At 45.5% G+C, this 18,587-nt stretch overlaps 1 protein-coding gene across 1 annotated transcript in view; it reads left to right on the forward strand.

Moving 5' to 3' along the window:
- The window catches only part of ITGBL1 (integrin subunit beta like 1), a 288,986-nt gene that overhangs the window by 130,022 nt on the left and 140,377 nt on the right, over positions 1 to 18,587 (forward strand). The window contains exons 3-4 of the mRNA XM_054973911.1: positions 16,608 to 16,754; positions 18,260 to 18,382. Coding sequence (XP_054829886.1) covers positions 16,608 to 16,754; positions 18,260 to 18,382 — 270 coding nt within the window. The remainder of the gene's footprint in view (positions 1 to 16,607; positions 16,755 to 18,259; positions 18,383 to 18,587) is intronic.

Raw genomic sequence — 18,587 nt, forward strand, 5'->3', positions numbered from 1 at the left:
AAATAGATCCCCCCCTGGCTTATATGGATAGCGAGTATGAAAAGCTTTGGTTAATCTAGGAGCATGAACATGTGCAGAGTTCACCCATTCATCGTAACCAGAATCAAAGTCCTTCCAGCGAATGAGGTAAAAAAGCTGGTTTCGCTTGAGCTTAGAGTCCAAGATTTGTTGTACCTCATAGTGTATTTGGTCGTCAATCAAAGTTGGAATGGGTGGAGCTTTGATGTGCCATTTGTTGTCGGTGGGAGCTCTCTTTAGAAGGCTGACGTGGAACGTATCATGCACATGGCGCAGGATTTTAGGCAAAGTTACAGCAACAGTTACTTTATTTATTATTTTGCGCACAGGAAAAGGTCCCAGGAATTTTAGAGCGAGTTTGCGGCTGGTTTGAGCTAGCTTTAGGTTTTTTGTGGAAATATACACATGATCTCCAGGTTGTAATTCCCATTCGGCCACACGGTGGCGATCTGCGTATTTTTTGTAATCCAGTTTGGCTTTTTCAAGGTGTTTCTTAATAAGAGTCCACTGCTGCGCCGCCTCCCCCCACCATGAAGATACATCTGGCAGTTTAGAGGAATGGAGAGGGGGTGCGTCTAACGGGAAGGGATCGAAGTGAGTCCCGTACACAATTTTGAATGGAGCCTCTCCCGTTGAAGCGTGTACACTGTTGTTATAGGAGAATTCGGCTAGGGGGAGAAGGTCCACCCAATTATCTTGTTGAAAATTAATGTAGCAACGAAGGAATTGTTCTAAAATTTGGTTAGTCTTTTCGGATTGTCCGTCGGTTTGTGGGTGGTGGCTTGAACTGATGCCTTGTTCAATATTCAACATTTTCAAAAGCTCCCGCCAGAAGTTGGCAACGAACTGTCCGCCGCGATCCGAAATCACCTTGGACGGAAAAGAATGCAATTTCACGATGTGTTTTAAAAACAGATCCGCTAGCTTTCGCGCGGAGGGTATAGCAGTACAGGGTATAAAATGTGCTTGTTTGGAGAACAGATCTACTACCACTAAAATACAATTATGTCCTTTTGAGATAGGTAGATCAGTAATAAAATCCATGGATATTACGTCCCAGGGTCTGTTTGGCGTTTCCAATGGTTGCAGGAGACCCGGAGGCTTCCCTTTCCTGGTTTTGGCGCTGAGGCAAACAGGACAGGAACTAACGTATTGGGAAATGTCTTTGCGCATGCCCGGCCACCAGAATTGTCTTTGGACGAGATGCAAAGTTTTTAGATACCCATAATGTCCAGCAGTGGGAGCATCATGACAGCGCTGCAAAATTTCCAGTCTGAGGCTGTCTGGGACATACAACTTGCCCCCGGCCAACCAATCCCCTTGTGGGGATTGGGTCAGTTTGCTCCGCGGAGCTCTATCCCCCTCCTTCTCTATTTCAGCTTTAAGTTTCGATTTCCATTCCTGGTTGGCTGGGAGGGGCTGCTTGGCGCGGCTGCGAGTAGTCACCACGCCCCCAAGTTGCTTAGGCGAGAAGACCGTGTCGACCGTCTCCGCCCGTTTGCTCCTATGTTGGGGCATGCGCGATAGGGCGTCCGCCAAAAAGTTAGTTTTGCCCGGGAGATAATTTAGAGTGAAGTTGAATTTCGAAAAGAATTCCGCCCACCGCAATTGCTTGGCATTCAGTCTGCGTGGGCTCCGGAGGGCCTCCAAATTTTTATGATCTGTCCAGACCTCAAAAGGGTATCGCGCCCCCTCCAGCCAATGTCTCCAGTTAGTAAGGGCTGCTTTTACTGCAAAGGCCTCCTTCTCCCACACATTCCAATTCCTTTCCGCCGCAGAAAATTTTCTAGACAAGAACGCACAAGGACGCAATTTTCCATCCTCCCCCTTCTGTAGCAAAACCCCCCCTATCGCCGTATCGCTGGCGTCGACCTGTACTATGAAGGGGGATTGTTCGTTGGGGTGGGAGAGGATGGGTTCTGTTACAAATTGCTCTTTTAGGCAGTCGAAAGCCGTTTGGCAATCGGGGGTCCATTGTAATTTGGAAGAGGGCTTCTTAGCTTGGTCCCCTTTATCTTTGGTTTTCAGCAGTTCTGTTAAGGGGAGCGTGATTTGGGCGAAATTTGCTATGAAGTCTCTATAAAAGTTGGCAAAACCCAGGAAGGATTGCAGTTCTTTGCGGGTGGTGGGCGTTTGCCAATCTTGTATCGCCTGTATTTTGGCTGGATCCATTTTCAGACCCTCTTGGGAGATACAATACCCAAGGTAAGTGAGTTCTGTTTTATGGAATTCACATTTGGACAATTTGATGGGCAGTTTATTCCTCATCAAGGTGGCTAGGACCTTTTGTACCATTTGAACATGTTCTTCCTCGGTGTCCGAATAAATTAAAACATCATCAAGGTACACCACCACCCCTTTGTACAGAAATTCGTGTAGAACTTCGTTTATCATGGACATGAATACAGACGGGGCTCCCGTCAATCCAAAAGGCATAACTAAGTATTCATATTGTCCGAGGGGCGTATTAAACGCGGTTTTCCACTCATCCCCTGCCTTGATACGAACGTGGAAGTAGGCATCTTTTAGATCTAATTTCGTAAAGATCTTACCTTGGGCCACGACGTTGAGAAGGTCTCGGATGAGCGGTAGAGGATAGGCGTTGTTGGTGGACACTGCGTTCAGTCCCCGGAAATCTGTGCAGAGTCTGAGTCCCCCATCCTTCTTTTTTACGAAGAGGACCGGAGCGGCGTGGGGGCTAGAGGCTGGGCGGATGAACCCACGTTGAAGGTTGGTGTCGATGAATTTCCGGAGCTCTTCGCGTTCATGGAGACTCATGGGGTAGAGTCGTCCTTTGGGTAGCGAGGCTCCTGGTAAGATTTCCACCGCACAGTCCGTTCGTCGATGCGGGGGTAGAGTGTCCGCTTCCTCCTCCGAGAAAGCGTTTAGAAAAGGCCAGTAAGGTTCGGGTATTTGGTTGACTTCTTCTTGGGTAAGGAGGGCCTTTTCTTTCTGAGTAGGGTCTTCGCCCCAGTTTTGATTCCAACGGTGATTTTCACAGTTGGCGTGACTGAAGGTAATGCATCCCTGTGCCCAGTCTATGTAGGGGTTGTGATCACATAGCCATTTGCTGCCTAGGATTAACGGGTACTTGGCAGTAGAGCTGATGACAAAGGACCTCTTCTCCCAATGTTGTCCCATGCCTGTGATCACCGGGATGGTTTCAGTTGTAACAGGATTCATGTTGGTACCATCCATTTGTTCAAAGATTACTGGATTTTGTAAATCCCGAGTTGGTAAAACCAGTCCATTAACTAGAGCAGGGGCTATGATGTCTCTTGAGCAGCCCGAGTCGATTAGAGCTTGCACTCGAATGTGCATTTTTCTCTCTGGGTTGATCAGAGTCACGGGCATGAATAAAATGGACCCAGGTGGCCGGTTCGGTGCAGGAACGGGCTTGGGGCGGATCTGTCGTTTGGGCCCTTTTACGACAGATCCATCTCGTTTCCCGACTGGGGGCTCTCTGGATTGACTTCTGCGTTTGGGGAAGCGGGGTCGTATTCCATAACTTCTTCCGCTTCTAGTCCCCTCTCTGAGGCGGGCCTTTGGGAAGCGCCGCGGCCTCTGTTCGCTCGAGGTGCGGGAATCGGGCGTTGGAGAGTAGGAAATGGAGCAAGGGTTGGGCGCCTTAGTTGAAGCGGAGGTCTTTGCACAGGCCGGTAGGGGCACTGTGCTGCAAAGTGACCGGCTTGTCCGCATTGCAAACACAGCCCTTGTTGCCATCTAGCATCTCTCGCTCCACGGGTGGCGTACCCAGCTCCCCGTCCTCCCTTCTGCAAAGTTAAGGGTCTTCTTTGTCCCGTTTGTTGTTGTTGTTCAACCAAACGGACTTCCAAAATGCGATTCTCAACTTCGCATGCAAGTTGGATCCAACCTAACAAGGTAGGGGGATTGTCCTGCATGAGGGCTCTGTCCAAAAGTCTCGGGTTTAGTCCTTGCTTGAACAGGATGATTTTGGTGGACTCCTCACACCTAGGGCATTTGGCAGCCAATTGTCGGAATTTCGTGATATAGTCTCTCGCTGACATGCTGCCCTGTTTAATGGCCTGCAATTCTGTTCGGGCCCTGGTTTCCTCTAAGGGGTCTTCATATTGTGCTCGAATAGCATCTACCAACCCTTGGAGAGTATCGAGTTCTGGGGCCCCGATATTATATAGTCCTACGTACCAGTCCGCTGCTTTCCCTTGTAAGCGGGAGCCGAGATGTTCAATTTGGCTGGCCTCGCTGCCGAAGAGGTGTCCCCACCGGTTGAAGAATTGCACGACTTGCACTAGAAAAAAGCCCAGTTTGGTGGGATCCCCATCAAAAGTGGCTTCCAGTTTCACCCAACCCATTGGGAGGTCTTGCCTCGGAGCCGGTGCTGGGTAGAAGTCCGCCGGAAGCATCAATGGCACTTGAGGTATGGGGGGACCCGGTTGTGCTAGCGGTGCTGGTTGCGCTGGCGGCGGCATCACCGGTTGAGCCGGGGGTAGCGGCCTCGGCTGGGCTGGCGGTGGTGCTCTCGGCTGGGCTGGTGGTGGTGCTCTCGGCTGGGCTGGTGGCTGCAGTCTGGGTCGGGCAGGCGGCTGCAATCTCGGTCTGGCTGGTGGCAATGCAGGAGGTGCTGGCCGTAGCGGTTGAGGTGGAGGTGGTCGGTGCGGCGGAGTAATGATCGGCCGCTGAGGGGTGGGTTGGTGGGGTCGTAGTGGTGTAGGCCCCATCGGTTGGTTCGGAGGTGGTCTTACGGGCTGCTCCAGTGGCAAACGTATCGGCTGCAGCGGCGGGGTTAGTTGTGGTTGAAGCGGAAGGGGCCGCAGCGGCGAAGGCTTAATGGGTGGTGGGCCGCGCGGGCTTGCCCCTCTTGGTGTCGTGTCTCTGGGACGCACAGGCTGGTCTTGTGGCGCCGGTAGATCTTCCCCCGGGGTTTGCTGAATAGGAACCACTTCTAGCGGTCGTTGCGGTAATTCCTCCTCAGAAGGGGCCGGGAGTTCTTCCGTCTGACCCGGCCGAACTGTTGTTGGAGAAGCGGGAGGGTGTATTACTGTCGTCTCGGTTGGACGGGTTGGTCCCTCTCCTTCTCTTGGCTCCTCCGCTGGAGTCTCTTCGGGAGACGGATCCCCGTCCAATTTAGGGGGTTCCGTTGGAGTCCCTCCGGGCACCTCAGCTGGAGTATCCCCGCTCGGCGGAGTTTCGTTTAGTCCAGGGTGTTCCGCGGGCGATTCTCCCGGTTCTTCAGGGTAGGATTCCTCCTCTCCCGAAGGTAGCGGCTGCTGCGGGTCGACCTCCACTGGATAGGACATGACACTTTGAAGGGTGGCAATTTGTATCGCCATTTCTTCAGGCGAGATTCTCTCTCCTGCCCCCATTGACGAGATTAGGTGAATGGCATGAGCCAAACTTTCCTCCATATCGATCAGCCTAGCTTCCAACTGTTGCATTCGGCTAGGACCCGGTTGCCCCATCACGGAACCTCCCTCAGTTGTACTCACCGGGGAAAACGGCCCCCAGGGCGGAGGATCGCCTTGATCGACTCGCGATCTCGCTGCTAGAATTCCTTTGGCTAGGCCCGTCACGGCCGAGATGCCGGAGTCTACAGCATGGGTACGGCTTTGTATTTGCACCCAACTTTGCTCAGGAACTTCCGTTGGCTCTTTCCACAGGGCAAGTTCCGAATAATCCCAACTCAGGGCGCCGCGGTGAGATGTGTTCCCGTCCGTCCGTTCGGTCGTCCGGTTCCAAAACAGCCACGGTTGGCTGCTGTCCAGCTCAGGGACCGTCTCTAGGCTTCGGCGCCCGTCCATCGAAACTCTTGGATGTAGCCCTCCGGCCCGGCGCTCCCGTGTTTCTCGGGGTCGGGCTCCCCACTCCGACGGGGTGGGAAGCGAGAGCAAGGGAAGAGCTGTAGCCCTCGGCCTTGTCCCCTCACTGCTGAGGTCGATGAGAGGCGGTGTAGGCGTCGAAGCACCAGCCCCGGCTGGCACCTGCGATTCTTGGGGTTGCACTGTTTGACTGTCGGGGGACGCATACGGATCAAACAAAGGATCCCTGTCCGGGACTACCTTGGATTCCGCTGGGCCCGACTCAGGCATGATTGGTAACAAAATGTCAGACTGTGGCTAGATAAGGCACTCTCTGCAAGGTTCCCTTTAGAAGCAAGAATAAGTCCAGTGTCTGGCAAAGGAAGTTTTATTGCAGAAAAGGTCCATTATAGTCCACTGTCCTGAATAGGAGACTCAGGATGGTACATGATCATTGTTACCAATGAAGAGCAAGCATAGGATACAGAGTAACAATACCCATCTGGAACAGCCTCCCCCCACAGTTCTCAAAACAACATCTTTCAGTCCTGGGAAGCTGCTCTCCTTCAAGGCCAATGCTTGGTGGAACGGTGTTAGACACAACAATCTCCTCTGGTGGGAATGCTGCCTGGGAACTGGTGCACCTGGGGAGAAAGCACTTAAACACTAGAAGCATTAGAAAATGGAGTCAGTACAGTTTAGATACATACTGGACCTGACACCCCTTCCTGTGATGTCACTTACAGGACTCTCCCCCAAACCCACCTCCTCATCTGAAGTCACTTCAAGGCATCATGTCTTGTGGCTCTCAAACATCTGACGTTTATTCTATGTGGCTCTTACATTAAGCAAATTTGGCCACCCCTGTTCTAGCTGATGAGAGCTCTTGAGAAGATGAGGTTCAGACTTTGTCCAAATGGAGGTTGGCATCATCACTGAGTCTCTGTGACAATTCATGCTTCCTTCTCTGGTTTGTTTTCTATAGCCTACTTTGCCACCATCAGAATAATCTATTATTTTCATTGATTTTCCCTGACTTTCTGGAGTGGCAAGTTGTTAACCCTGGTAACGAGGAATGGGAATTTGCCAGCGGCTCAGAAACTGTTTGCTAATCTCTGTGAAGGTCTTGGACATAATGCGTCTTGCATATGTGTGTGCTTGTCTGCACATACAATGCACAAGTATTCTCCTTTTGTGCTGGCATCAGCAGGTTCAGAGGATTATATTGAAATTCACTGAATTAGATGATGATGCTTTATCCTCTCTTTCTAGCTGGACAACAATTAGAGAATACTCTCATTCTCTCATTTTCTTTCCTGACTTCTAAATCCTCTGTCATTCAAGTGAGGATCAATCATAAATGATTTCTAAACTATTCCATGTAGCACTTTTCAGATTCTGATAAGCTCTTCTTGAATCATTCTGTAGCTGTTAAAAAAACCTAATGAGCCCAATTTAATTACCATACCAGCTGCAGATTTTCCCCGTTTCTATGATGTTTTAAAAGGAATCCCATATTTTGAAAAGTTTCACTTGTCTTCTGAAAACCCAGTGGATCTTAATACAAATAAAATATGTTTATAATTAATTTTATAATTCATTAAACATGTCTGTTTCTACAAGTATTTGTTATAATTTAGTGGCCCTTTTTTTTGCACTGTAGGGAGAATTAAATTATAGAAATAAGAAGTCGTAAGATCTTATCTTCATAGGAGAGGATGTAACATTGTCAGATACTGCTTTGAGTTTTAAGCAGTAGTTGGCTCACACGTTCAGTTGTTAAAACTTTGTCCTGGCAAAAACATCACCTGTTTAATTTTTACATGCCAAGCTGCTTCTAAAGCACCAGAGCAGGCCTTTTTGCTTCGAAAAGTACTGGGCCAGGGAAGTCAGTTTGATGTAGTGTTTACGAGTGGCAGGACTCTAATCTGGAGAACTGGGTTTGATTCCCCATTCCTCTGCTTAAAGCCAGTTGGGTAATCTTGGATCAGTCACAGCATTCTTAGAACACTCTCAGCCCCACCCACCTCATAGGGTGATTGTTGTGAGGATAATAACAACATACTTTGTAAACTGCTCTGAGTGTGGCATTAAGTTGTTCTGAAAGGTGGTATATAAATCAAATGTAATAATAATAATTATTTTTAAGAAAGGGTCTAAATGAGGAATGTATTCCGTTGCATTTTTAAAGGGCTACAACATAGGGCTGCAACTATAGATCCAGTTCAGAGAAAGGTAGTTGTGCTTATGTTCCATTGAAGTATAGTGGGACAAGTTAGTCATCATGACTAACTTAAGCCCCATTCTTTTAAATGAGACTTAAATAGATCTAAATTATGTTGGATTGGGGTTTTAGTAGCTACCAAGGTAGTGAGTCTGATACTATAACTATGACATCAATACAATAGGTTATAAGGTCAGCTATTGAAGAGCTGGAAAGAGGCGTATGCTGCATGAAAAAACACGTGGTTTGCTTTTAGGACGTCCCAAATTCAGTGGAGCAACAAAGTGCCCTTATTTGAACTCCAGTCTCTACATGGTCTGTAGGATCCAAGATAATATAACCAGTGGCATTGGTTTACAACTGGTCAGTCACCGTGGATTTAGCCCTGACCTAAGGTGGATCACATTTCTCTTTGTTTAGGTTTTTGGGTTTTTTAAAGAGAAAGGTGAAAGAAAGGAGGATGTGGTGAAATGGAAATTGCTCCTCAATTCCGTCCCCTGCAAAGGACGAAGGCAAGGGGGCAAGGTTTGCTAGCAGTCCTCAAAAGGGAGCTCGTCGGTCTCAGGATGGTACGCTGAACTGAACACTTGAGTCATGCTTGTTACTTCCATCAGCTCCCGCCAAAACTTGGCAACAAATTGTGGGCCCCGATCTGATATTACTTTGTCAGGAAATGAATAGAGTCATACTACATGCTACATGAACAATATGGCCAACTTTTTGGCTGTCGGCAACTTAGAGCACGGAATGAAATGGACTTGTTTAGAAAACAAATCCACGACCACCCAAATCACTGTTTTCCCTTTGCTCAGTGGAAGTTCAGTGATAAAGTCCATGGATACTACAGACCGAGGTCGGGGTGGGGTTTCCAGAGGTTGTAGTAGTCCTGGGGGTCCCCCCCCTTTTGCCCATTAAACAGGTCTGACACGTAAATACATATTGTGATTGATTGACATTGCGATACATCCCTCCGCATTCCTGGCCACCAAAACTGCCGTTGTGTTAAGTGCAGTGTTTTCAAATAACCCAAATGCCTAGTCAACTTGGCATCATGACAGTGTTTCAATATCTCTCCCCGTAGTCCCGGTGGGATATACATTTTGTTGTTCTTATACCAACAATCATTTTCTCCCTTTTCTAAGTCCTCAGGACGATTTTCCCCTCCCTCCGTTTCTAGTTCTGCCTTAATTTTCTCATCCCATTCCAAGGGGAATGAGGGGGGAAGGCGGTTCGCCTTTGCCGCCTGGTTTCTGGTAATCATGCCCCCTCCCAACTTGGCAGGGGAAAACATTGTGCCCACCACTTCCTCCCTCTGGCTGTTGTGTTGGGGAAGGTGGGACAGCACATCTGCCAGAACATTTGATTTCCAGGGAAATTTTTTAGAGCCAGTTTTGTGTAGTGGTTATGAGCACGGGACTCTAATCTGGAGAGCCAGCTTTGATTCCCCACTCCTCCACTTGAAGCCAGCTGGGTGACCTTGGGCTAGTCACAGTTCTCTGGAGCTCTCTCAGCCTCACCCACCTCACAGAGTGTTTTGTTGTGGGGATAATGATAACATGCTTTGTAAACTGCTCTGAGTGGGCATTAAGTTGTCCTGAAGGGCAGTATATAAATTGAATATTATTATTATTATGTTATTAGTACAAAGTTGAATCATGAGAAAAACTCTGCCCATCGCAGCTGCTTAGCTCCCAGTCTGCGAGACTCTTGCAATGCCTCCAGATTTCTTTCATCAGTCCATACCTCAAATGGCACCTTAGCCCCCTCCAGCCAGTGCCTCCATGTACTTAGGGCCAGTTTGACCGCTGCCGCTTCCTTGTCCCATACTGCCCAATTCCTCTCTGCCTCTGAAAAAAAATTGGACACATAAGCATAGGGGTGCATTTTCCCATTCTACCCCTCCTGCAGGAGGACTCCTCTCATAGTGACATTGCTTGCATCCACCTGTATCACGAATGGGTGGCTCTCATCAGGATGGCGTAGTACAGGTTCAGAGGTGAAGTGCGTTTTTAGGTCCTCAAAGGCTGTTTGGCACTCCTTGGACCAGGCTAGTTTGGTGCTTGGTTTCACTTTCCCAGCTACCTTCCCCTTGGTTTTTAGTAAGTCTGTAAGCGGCAAGGCAACTTGGGGGAAAAAATTTTTATGAAGGGTCAGTAGACGTTAACAAACCCCAGGAACGACTGTAGCTGCCGCTGCGTTTTAGGGGCTTCTCATACGAGCGCAGCTTCCACTTTGATCAGATCCATTCCGAAGCTTCTCCCTGATACTCGGTACTCCAGGAAATCCATCTCCTCTTTATGAAACTCACACTTGGACAGTTTTACATACAGTTTGTGTTGGTACAGGGTTTTTAGCACCTCCCACACCAATTTCACATGGTATTCATAATCCTCTGAATAGACCATCTCGTCATCAAGGTAAACGATCATTCCCTTATATAGATACTTGTGGAGGACTTCATTAATTAAATTCATGAACACCCCAAGGGCCCCTTGCAACCATAAAGGCATGACTCGATATTCAAATTGCCCCAAATGGGTATTAAAAGCGGTCTTCCACTCGTCCCTTGAGCCGCTAGCCCTAACAAGTCTCTGATCAACAGGATGGAATAGGCGTTCGACATCAAGACTGCATTGATTCCTCTATAATCTGTGCACAATCGCAAACCCCCATCCTTTTTCTTCCTGAACAACAATGGGGCAGCATGGCGGGAGCTAGCTGGCCATATGAAACCACGTGCCAGGTTTTTATCAATGAACTCATTGAGTAAACTTTCCCCTTCGGCAACTTAGTTCCTGAGATCAACTCGATCGCACAATCCATAGCTCTGTGAGGGGGTAGTTCATCTACCTCTCCTCTTCAAACACCTGACTTAGGTCCTGGTACTTTGGGGGAATGCCTTCCCTCTCTTCCATAGTTAAACACACAGTCTCTGGGAGGGGGGAGAGTCTTGGCCTCACTTGGCGTCCTGTACATGTCTTTGGCAAGCTTCAGGAGGGAAGCACAGCTCACCAGCTTTCCTCCTCGCGTAGGGGTCATGGTCCCATAACCATCTTACTCCCAACACCAGAGGGAACTTGGTGGCTGGACTGACCACAAAAGTCCTTTTCTCCCAATGTCCCCCCATTCCCACTGGGGTGGACTCGATTTCATAACTAGGGGGGTCCCATTCATGACTGTCCTGTTCATCTGTTCAAACACCAAAGGCTTGGGTAGTTTTGTCACCTCCAGACTCAGGTTACTACAATACTATAAACTCCTGGTAATGAGTCTCTTAACCAAACAAGCAATATAATTTTTACAAATTTTATATTAAGAAAGTGCAATAGTGCTGAAAGTGCATTAAAGAAGTAAACATATACAATCATATACTATAAATACTTTCCAATACAAATAGATATTGCAATTGTTCCAGCCGATATATAACACTGATGTACAAAGCTGATGGAATGATTCCTAGGGAATTTTTATGAAACACAGTCCATTTAGTCCATACAAGATGTAAGTGCTGTGAATACTGAGGTAGATAATCTTGGAGTAACCAATAAAGTGCAAGACCAATCTTCAAAAGATCATGCTGCGTTCGATGTTATTTCTTCACACCAACCTCCACACCCTACAGATTATTGGCCATATCTGTTTTGCATATCAACGCTTTTTCAAGGGCTGACATTAAATCTACAGGATCACTCCTCTATATCACGTTTCCATCAGACCCAGTCGGCTTCTGTCTAGCGGACCATCGTGGACCCAGATTGGTCTTGTACTTTATTGGTTACTCCAACGTTATCTACCTGGAACTGGGACAAGAACCCCTTGGGGGTATCATTATTCTTGGCCCAAAGATATTGCAGCTAGGTAGAATGGAAATAGCATGCCTTTCCTCAAGCACCAATAAATACATGGCAAGGAGGACCCTGGGCAGTATGAACCTTGACTGGTTAGGGGTTGGAGCCAAGTTAGCCTTTCCTGAAGAAGAGGAATGTGCAGACAGAGGAGGCCTGAGTGCTCTGCATCCTATCAGTTACCTGCACTGTGATTAAGTATGGGTGAATTTGCCCTTGGCTGCTGCAGTTCCTTATCTCGCCAATAAAATAAATATAGTTGGCCCTTGATTGATCCAACTAATTATGTCAGCTCCTCTTATTCTATACGTGTCTTCAATGAGTTCCTTCATTGTCTGTTTTTTAAAGAAATGATAAATGCATCATCCAGCTTACATTTGGATTGCTTTGAACCAACCACAATGACAGATCTTAACAGGATCTTGATGTCTATGAAAACCACTACTTGTGCACTCGATCCTTGCCCATCCTGGCTGTTAATATCAAGTAAGGACCACATAAGTGAACCACTGAGGTCTATTGTAAATCAATCACTAACTCAGGGCAGCTTTCCCCGGCAGCTCAAACATGTGGCTATCCATCTGCTACTTAAAAAAACATCCCTAGACAAAAATGATGTGGCCAATTATCGCCCAGTCTCTAATCTGCCTTTTCTGGGCAAAGTGAGTGAGAGAGCAGTAGCTGACCAACTCCAGACCTCCTTGGATAACTCTGGGCCCTTTCCAGTCAGGTTTCAGACCAGGGCATGGGACAGAGACAGCACTAGTAGCATTAGTGGATGATCTCTATCTGAATATAGACAAAGGCCATGCCTCCTTATTGGTTCTATTGGATTTATCTGCAGCCTTTGACACAGTAGACCATGCCATCCTGTTGAGGCATTTAGAAACAGAAGTGGACATCAAAGGATGTGCCCTGGACTGGTTTAAATCGTTTCTCTTGGAGTGGACTCAAAGGGTGGTCGTTGGAGATCAACTATCTCCGGAATGGGAACTGTCTTGCGGGGTTCTGCAGGGCACAATCTTATCTCCCATGTTATTCAACCTCTACGTAAAACCTTTAGGAGAACTCATTTGCAGCTATGGAGTTGGGTGTCAGCAATATGCAGATGACACCCAACTCTATATCTCGCTATCCAGGTCCCCACAGGATGCAGTAGAAATCTTAGATCGCTGCCTGACAGCTGTGGTGAAATGGTTGAAAAACAACAAATTGAAATTGAACCCAGACAAGACCGAAGTGATGCTTGTAGAGATCTTGAAGAATCCTTTCAGACTCAGTTAAGAGCCTAGGGGTTATACTGGACCCAGTATTATTACTAGAAAAACAAGTTAAGGCAGTGGCAAAAAATGCTTACTACAACCTCACTCTAGCCTGGAAGATGGCTTCTTATCTTGACACGGCTGACCTGGCCACTTGGATTCATGCTATGGTAACATCAAGGCTTGACTATTGTAATGCTCTATACATAGGTCTCACATCTAAGTTAACTAGGAGGCTCCAATTGATGCAAAATGCTGCAGCTCAACTGTTATCAAGAGTGAGCAGGAGCATGAACATCACTCCCATCCTACAGTTGCTCCATTGGCTCCGTTGACTACTAATCCGTTACCATGCTCAGTTCAAGGTATAAGTTATTACATACAAATATCTTCACGGCTTTGATCCAGCATACCTACTGGACCGCCTCCCTCCCTATGTTCCTCCACGGCAGCTTTGCTCATCTGAACAGGCTCTCCTGCAGGTGCCAGGCTGCACACAGGTGAAGTCAGCAGCAGCCCGTACGTGGGCTTTCTCTGTGTTGGCCCCTATCCTGTGGAATGACCTGCCTGAGGAAGTCAGAAGAGCCCCCACTCTCTTGGCTTTTCTTAAACGATGCAAAACCGAATTATTAAAAAAGGCTTTTTACTCAAATGGGGGGGGGGCTGTATTGTAGGAATGGGGTCTCAGATGCTTTGCTAATGAGTTAGGGACCATAGACTTCATCACTATATTGCTTTACAATATAGTGTACCACCTATGTACCACCAATGCTCCATGTTGTCTAATGTCCGTCGTAGAATTGATTATGTTCTGCTTCAGTATTTTTTCTACTCTGTATTGGATTCTTGCTAAAACTATGTCTTTTAAACTTGCATCTCTGGTATTGTTTATGAAATGTCCTTGATACTGTATTAAAATGTACTTGATACTGATTGTACTAACGTCATACTGTGTAATCCACCTTGAGTCTCAGTGAGAAAGGCAGACTATAAATGACAAATAAATAAATAAATAATTTTTTAAAGATGAAAGAAATGATGAAACGGAAGAATGAACTCCTTCATCTTTCATAGCCGTGTAAAATTTCTTCAATGGACTAACTCAATATTAGGCAATTTTATGCATGTTTATTTTTTTTTAAGTCCTAATGTGATCCAATCCTGCCTGCTAATAAGCCTGTACTAAAGGACCCACTGAACAGCTAAGAAAGTAATGGCTAATAGTTGTATACCCGCATTCCCCTGCTGGGGAAAAAAATTCGTTATTTCACAGTGACCCTTTTGAATAAAATCAAGCAATTAGCCAGACTGAACAACTATGCTGGGAGAAAATGTTTACAGGTTCTTCTATTTTAAAAGATAGAAATGTTTAGGGCTTTTGTGTAATACTGAATTTTGATTAACGCTTATCTCCATTGACTGTGAGGGATTAAGGCTGCCTGACCACCAGGTAAAGAAGATTATGAAACCTAGGCAGCTAAGTTGCTGTTTAAAGAACTGGAGGGGGGTGGAGAATGGCTTTCATGCTTTCATTGGCTCATCTTCCTTTTATCAAGAGAGATCGAGCTACTAATTCGCTAGGGAGACTGGAATAGAAGAAGGCTAAGTTGCAATATTGTTGAAAGTATTAAGAAAAGAGATAAGCAAGGGATTTTTATTTAACACTGGAAAGAATGCTTATCTTCATGAACCAGTAAAGACCAGACTATTGACCACGACTGAAGTTAAAAAAAATGGAAGGTTATCCTTTTATGAAAAATACTCTGTAGGCCACTCTTTCCACCTGTGTTCATCTTTTTGATGTTGCTATGTATGTGCTTGTGCTTGTTTTGAAAAGAAAAATAGTTTCTCCTACAGAATTAATTTTTTCTTAAATGTAGAGGTTGAGTGAAATCTTGGGAAGTTAGGAGAAATAAAATATGCACTTTCCACAATGTTAATGAGTATTATGGGGTGGAGGAACTGCAACACAGCAACCAATGTTGTACATTTCTGAAGATCTGCAGGAAAATGAAGCTCCCAGGAAACTAGAGGCATAAAGCTGTTTTTAAATTATTGACTGCTAGAACATCTAATGGACCTTCTTTTCATCCCCATAGGCATTTGGGAATGCCTCATATAAAACCAAATCATTCAGTCCCCAGTAGTGCATAGCAAAGCCTTTAAATGCATGAGTTGGAATAAAAATTTCAAATCCATAAACAAATCAGGGTAACAGATGATATGGGCAACACAAAAATATATTTATTTATAAGAAAACTTGGAGAACGAAACATAAAAGAAATTCTAGAAAGTTCTAGAAAAGAAGTTCTAGAAAGTTCTCATCCCCTTAGGGATATGGTTAATGCTTGAGTTAAACAGATCGAGGAAATGTAGTTCCATTTCCAAAGCCATATCCCGAGTCTAGAAAATGGTTTCTGGCCACCATTTCTCACCTGTTCATGTTGGGTACTGTGTGAAGAAAGGAACAACAATTTACCTGATGCCACAGACTATCAGGGTTCATTTCGTAGAAAAAGAGCTGGAGGAACTCATTAGCATAACTCATTAGCATATGCCATGCCTCTTGCCATCACCGGAAGTGTGTCAGTATTTGCATATGCCACACCACCTAACATCACCTATTCTGGCTGTTTTGGACCCAATCCTGGCTATTCAGGGCCAAAATTGGGCCCAAAATGGCAAAAAGGGGCTGAAAATGGCTGAAAAGGGGCACAAAATGGTCAGGATCAGGCCACTACTGAGTGGGAGAGTGATCCACCACCTGCCAGAGGCCCGATCCAGGCTGTTTCAGCTCCAATCCAGGCCAAAACAGGCCCAAAATAGCTAAGAGTCAGGTGGTCGGGGCCACTTGACATGTGACCTCTTTGGGGAACTGCTGGAACTGCGTTCCTGTGCGTTCCCCCTCAAAATGAGCCCTGCAGACTATCCAAAATGAAGCTAACAGCCTGTAGCTGAATCAAATCTAAAACAGGTTAATCACTAAAAGAAAGAATAAATTATGAGGTGTCAGAAGAATGAAGTGCTTCAGAGATTCAAAGCTATAGGAAATGACAATGAACTAGGAGGCTGAAAAACAGCTGCACTGGGTGTCACCAGCAGCCAGAAGCTGAAACCTCACATATTCTTTCATGTTGCTCCTTCCTCAAGTAAGAAGACATTAAAACTTACTTTTTTGTTTCTAAATGAAAGCCATAATTCCAATCAGGCTGAAGAAGCTGTCAGGTTCTCCTTATACACCCATATTTTAATTCCCGTGCGGTTGTTTCCAGACAACTCCTTTGTTGAAAGCCATGTAAAGACCGCATAATAAACTGAACATTTGTCTCTGTTTCCAATAAAGAATTTTTTATAAACCCAAAACTTAATTAAGAACAATTTATTGATGGTTTAAAAATAAAAAAAATATTCTGGTTTGGTGTGAACACATGTGGATTTGAAAACATGGATAAAGCCTGACATTCTTCACTTCCTAATCTAGGCCACGGGAGGTGTGACTGTGGAAAGTGCAAATGCGAGGAAGGCTGGTATGGTGACGCCTGCCAGTACCCAGTGACCTGCAATCTTACACGGAAGAAAAGTAATGAAATGTGCAAGAACTCTCAAGATATCATCTGCTCAAATGCAGGTGAGATTTTTATTTTGATGGGCCGATCGCATCGTAAGTAGCAGACTCATCCCTTCAGGTGGGAGATTAATCAAGAACAAAAAGGAGATTTGAGTCGGATTATTTGCAAGAATTGAGGAACTGGAAAACTCAGCACTGGTAATCAGGATGGCACCTGTAACTTCTCTTTGTATGGGTTTGCTTCTTAAGTTTGCTCAGAAAGCAAAATTTCACAGAAGTTTAAGAAAGAATTTTTTAAAAAAACTTTTAACAATTAATACAACTATTTTTTTTAACTAAACTCATAAGTGCAACCATACAGAAACTTTAAACCAACAATGTCTTTGAAAAGGTAAAGCAGTTCAACTTATCTCATTCCACCAAGCTAATTCGAAGCAACTGTAGCCCAGGCTTCTGTCCTCTTGTTGGAGAATTATAGCCCTGCAAAAATTATACAGTCGCTGTAACACCAACTAAACACAAAACACATACACCACTTTAAGTCATATTGATCACATACAACATTTGATTACCTTATTCAAGGTGATAAGAGCATATAAGTTATTATTAAGCTCCCCAGCCACCAGCCTCCTCCTCAGCAGCCTGGCTCTAGCTACTGACTCTACCCTACTGGGCTAAACCAGTTACCTCACAGGGGTTACACACCCACTCATATATCCAGGATGCAGTGTGAGTTTGATGGAAGATTTGTTTAAGACTGAAAGGGAAGTGGGTGTTGGCAATTTTTTAAAAAAAATCGAGGTTGCTGGAACCTATGTTTTGTACTATATCTATGTTCTTTGTAAAACCAGATACCAAACTGGAAGCTCATTTTGAAGTCTCACTGAAATGCCAGAAATGGGGATGCAAAAGTCCAGCACGTGGGCTTCTCCCGAAATCTTTTGGTGCATCTCCAGTAAAATCACTGTGGCACTGAGAGCCAGTTTGGTGTAGTGGTTAAGAGCATGGGACTCTAATCTGGAGAGCCGGGTTTGATTCCCCTCTCTTCCACTTGAAGCCAGCTGGGTGACCTTGGGCTAGTCACAGCTCTCTGGAGCTCTCTCAGCCCCACCCACCTCACAGAGTGTTTTCTTGTGGGGATAATAATAACATACTTTGTAAACTGCTCTGAGTGGGCATTAAGTTGTCCTGAAGGGCGGTATATAAATCGAATGTTGTTGTTGTTGTTGTTGTTGTTGTTGTTTTTATTATTATGGGATATAGAGACTTTTAAGTTTGCAGGGCTCCTGATCAGATTCTGCACAATATTCTAACTTTGTGAGTAGCAAGGAGTTCCCTATACATACCTGAAGGAGGTGAGAAATCTCAGAGCCGTTGGGAAAGGTATATCTCAATAGTGTTATAAAAATGAAACAAATAATAACAAATGAACATCTGGCAGATACATTAGGCTATAAAACCATGCCTTCTCTTAAGGGCTTAGAATAGATAGTGCTTGATGGCCTTTCCTACACTTAGATATATATGTCCCTTTTTTACCATTTTTTTCTTTCTGATTTCTATAGGAAATTGCCATTGTGGCAGGTGTAGATGTGACAACTTAGAAGGAAATGGGTTAATCCATGGTAAATATTGTGAATGTGACGACAGGGAATGCATAGATGAAGAAACGGGAGAGATGTGTACAGGTAAGTATATTTATAAGAGTTATCATAAAGTCAAATAATCATACTCTGGAAAATGGCAAGAAGTTGTATGAATAATAAGAGCCCATTTCCCATTGACATGAGTCATGATTTGATTCCATTAAACTCAGTGGAGTAGATGAGCTGTGACTGGCTATGCAGTCCTATACAGAGTTAAACCCTTCTACATCTATTGAAGTGAATGGGC

This window comes from Eublepharis macularius, chromosome 3, assembly GCF_028583425.1.
Source record: "Eublepharis macularius isolate TG4126 chromosome 3, MPM_Emac_v1.0, whole genome shotgun sequence".
Lineage (NCBI taxonomy): Eukaryota > Metazoa > Chordata > Lepidosauria > Squamata > Eublepharidae > Eublepharis > Eublepharis macularius.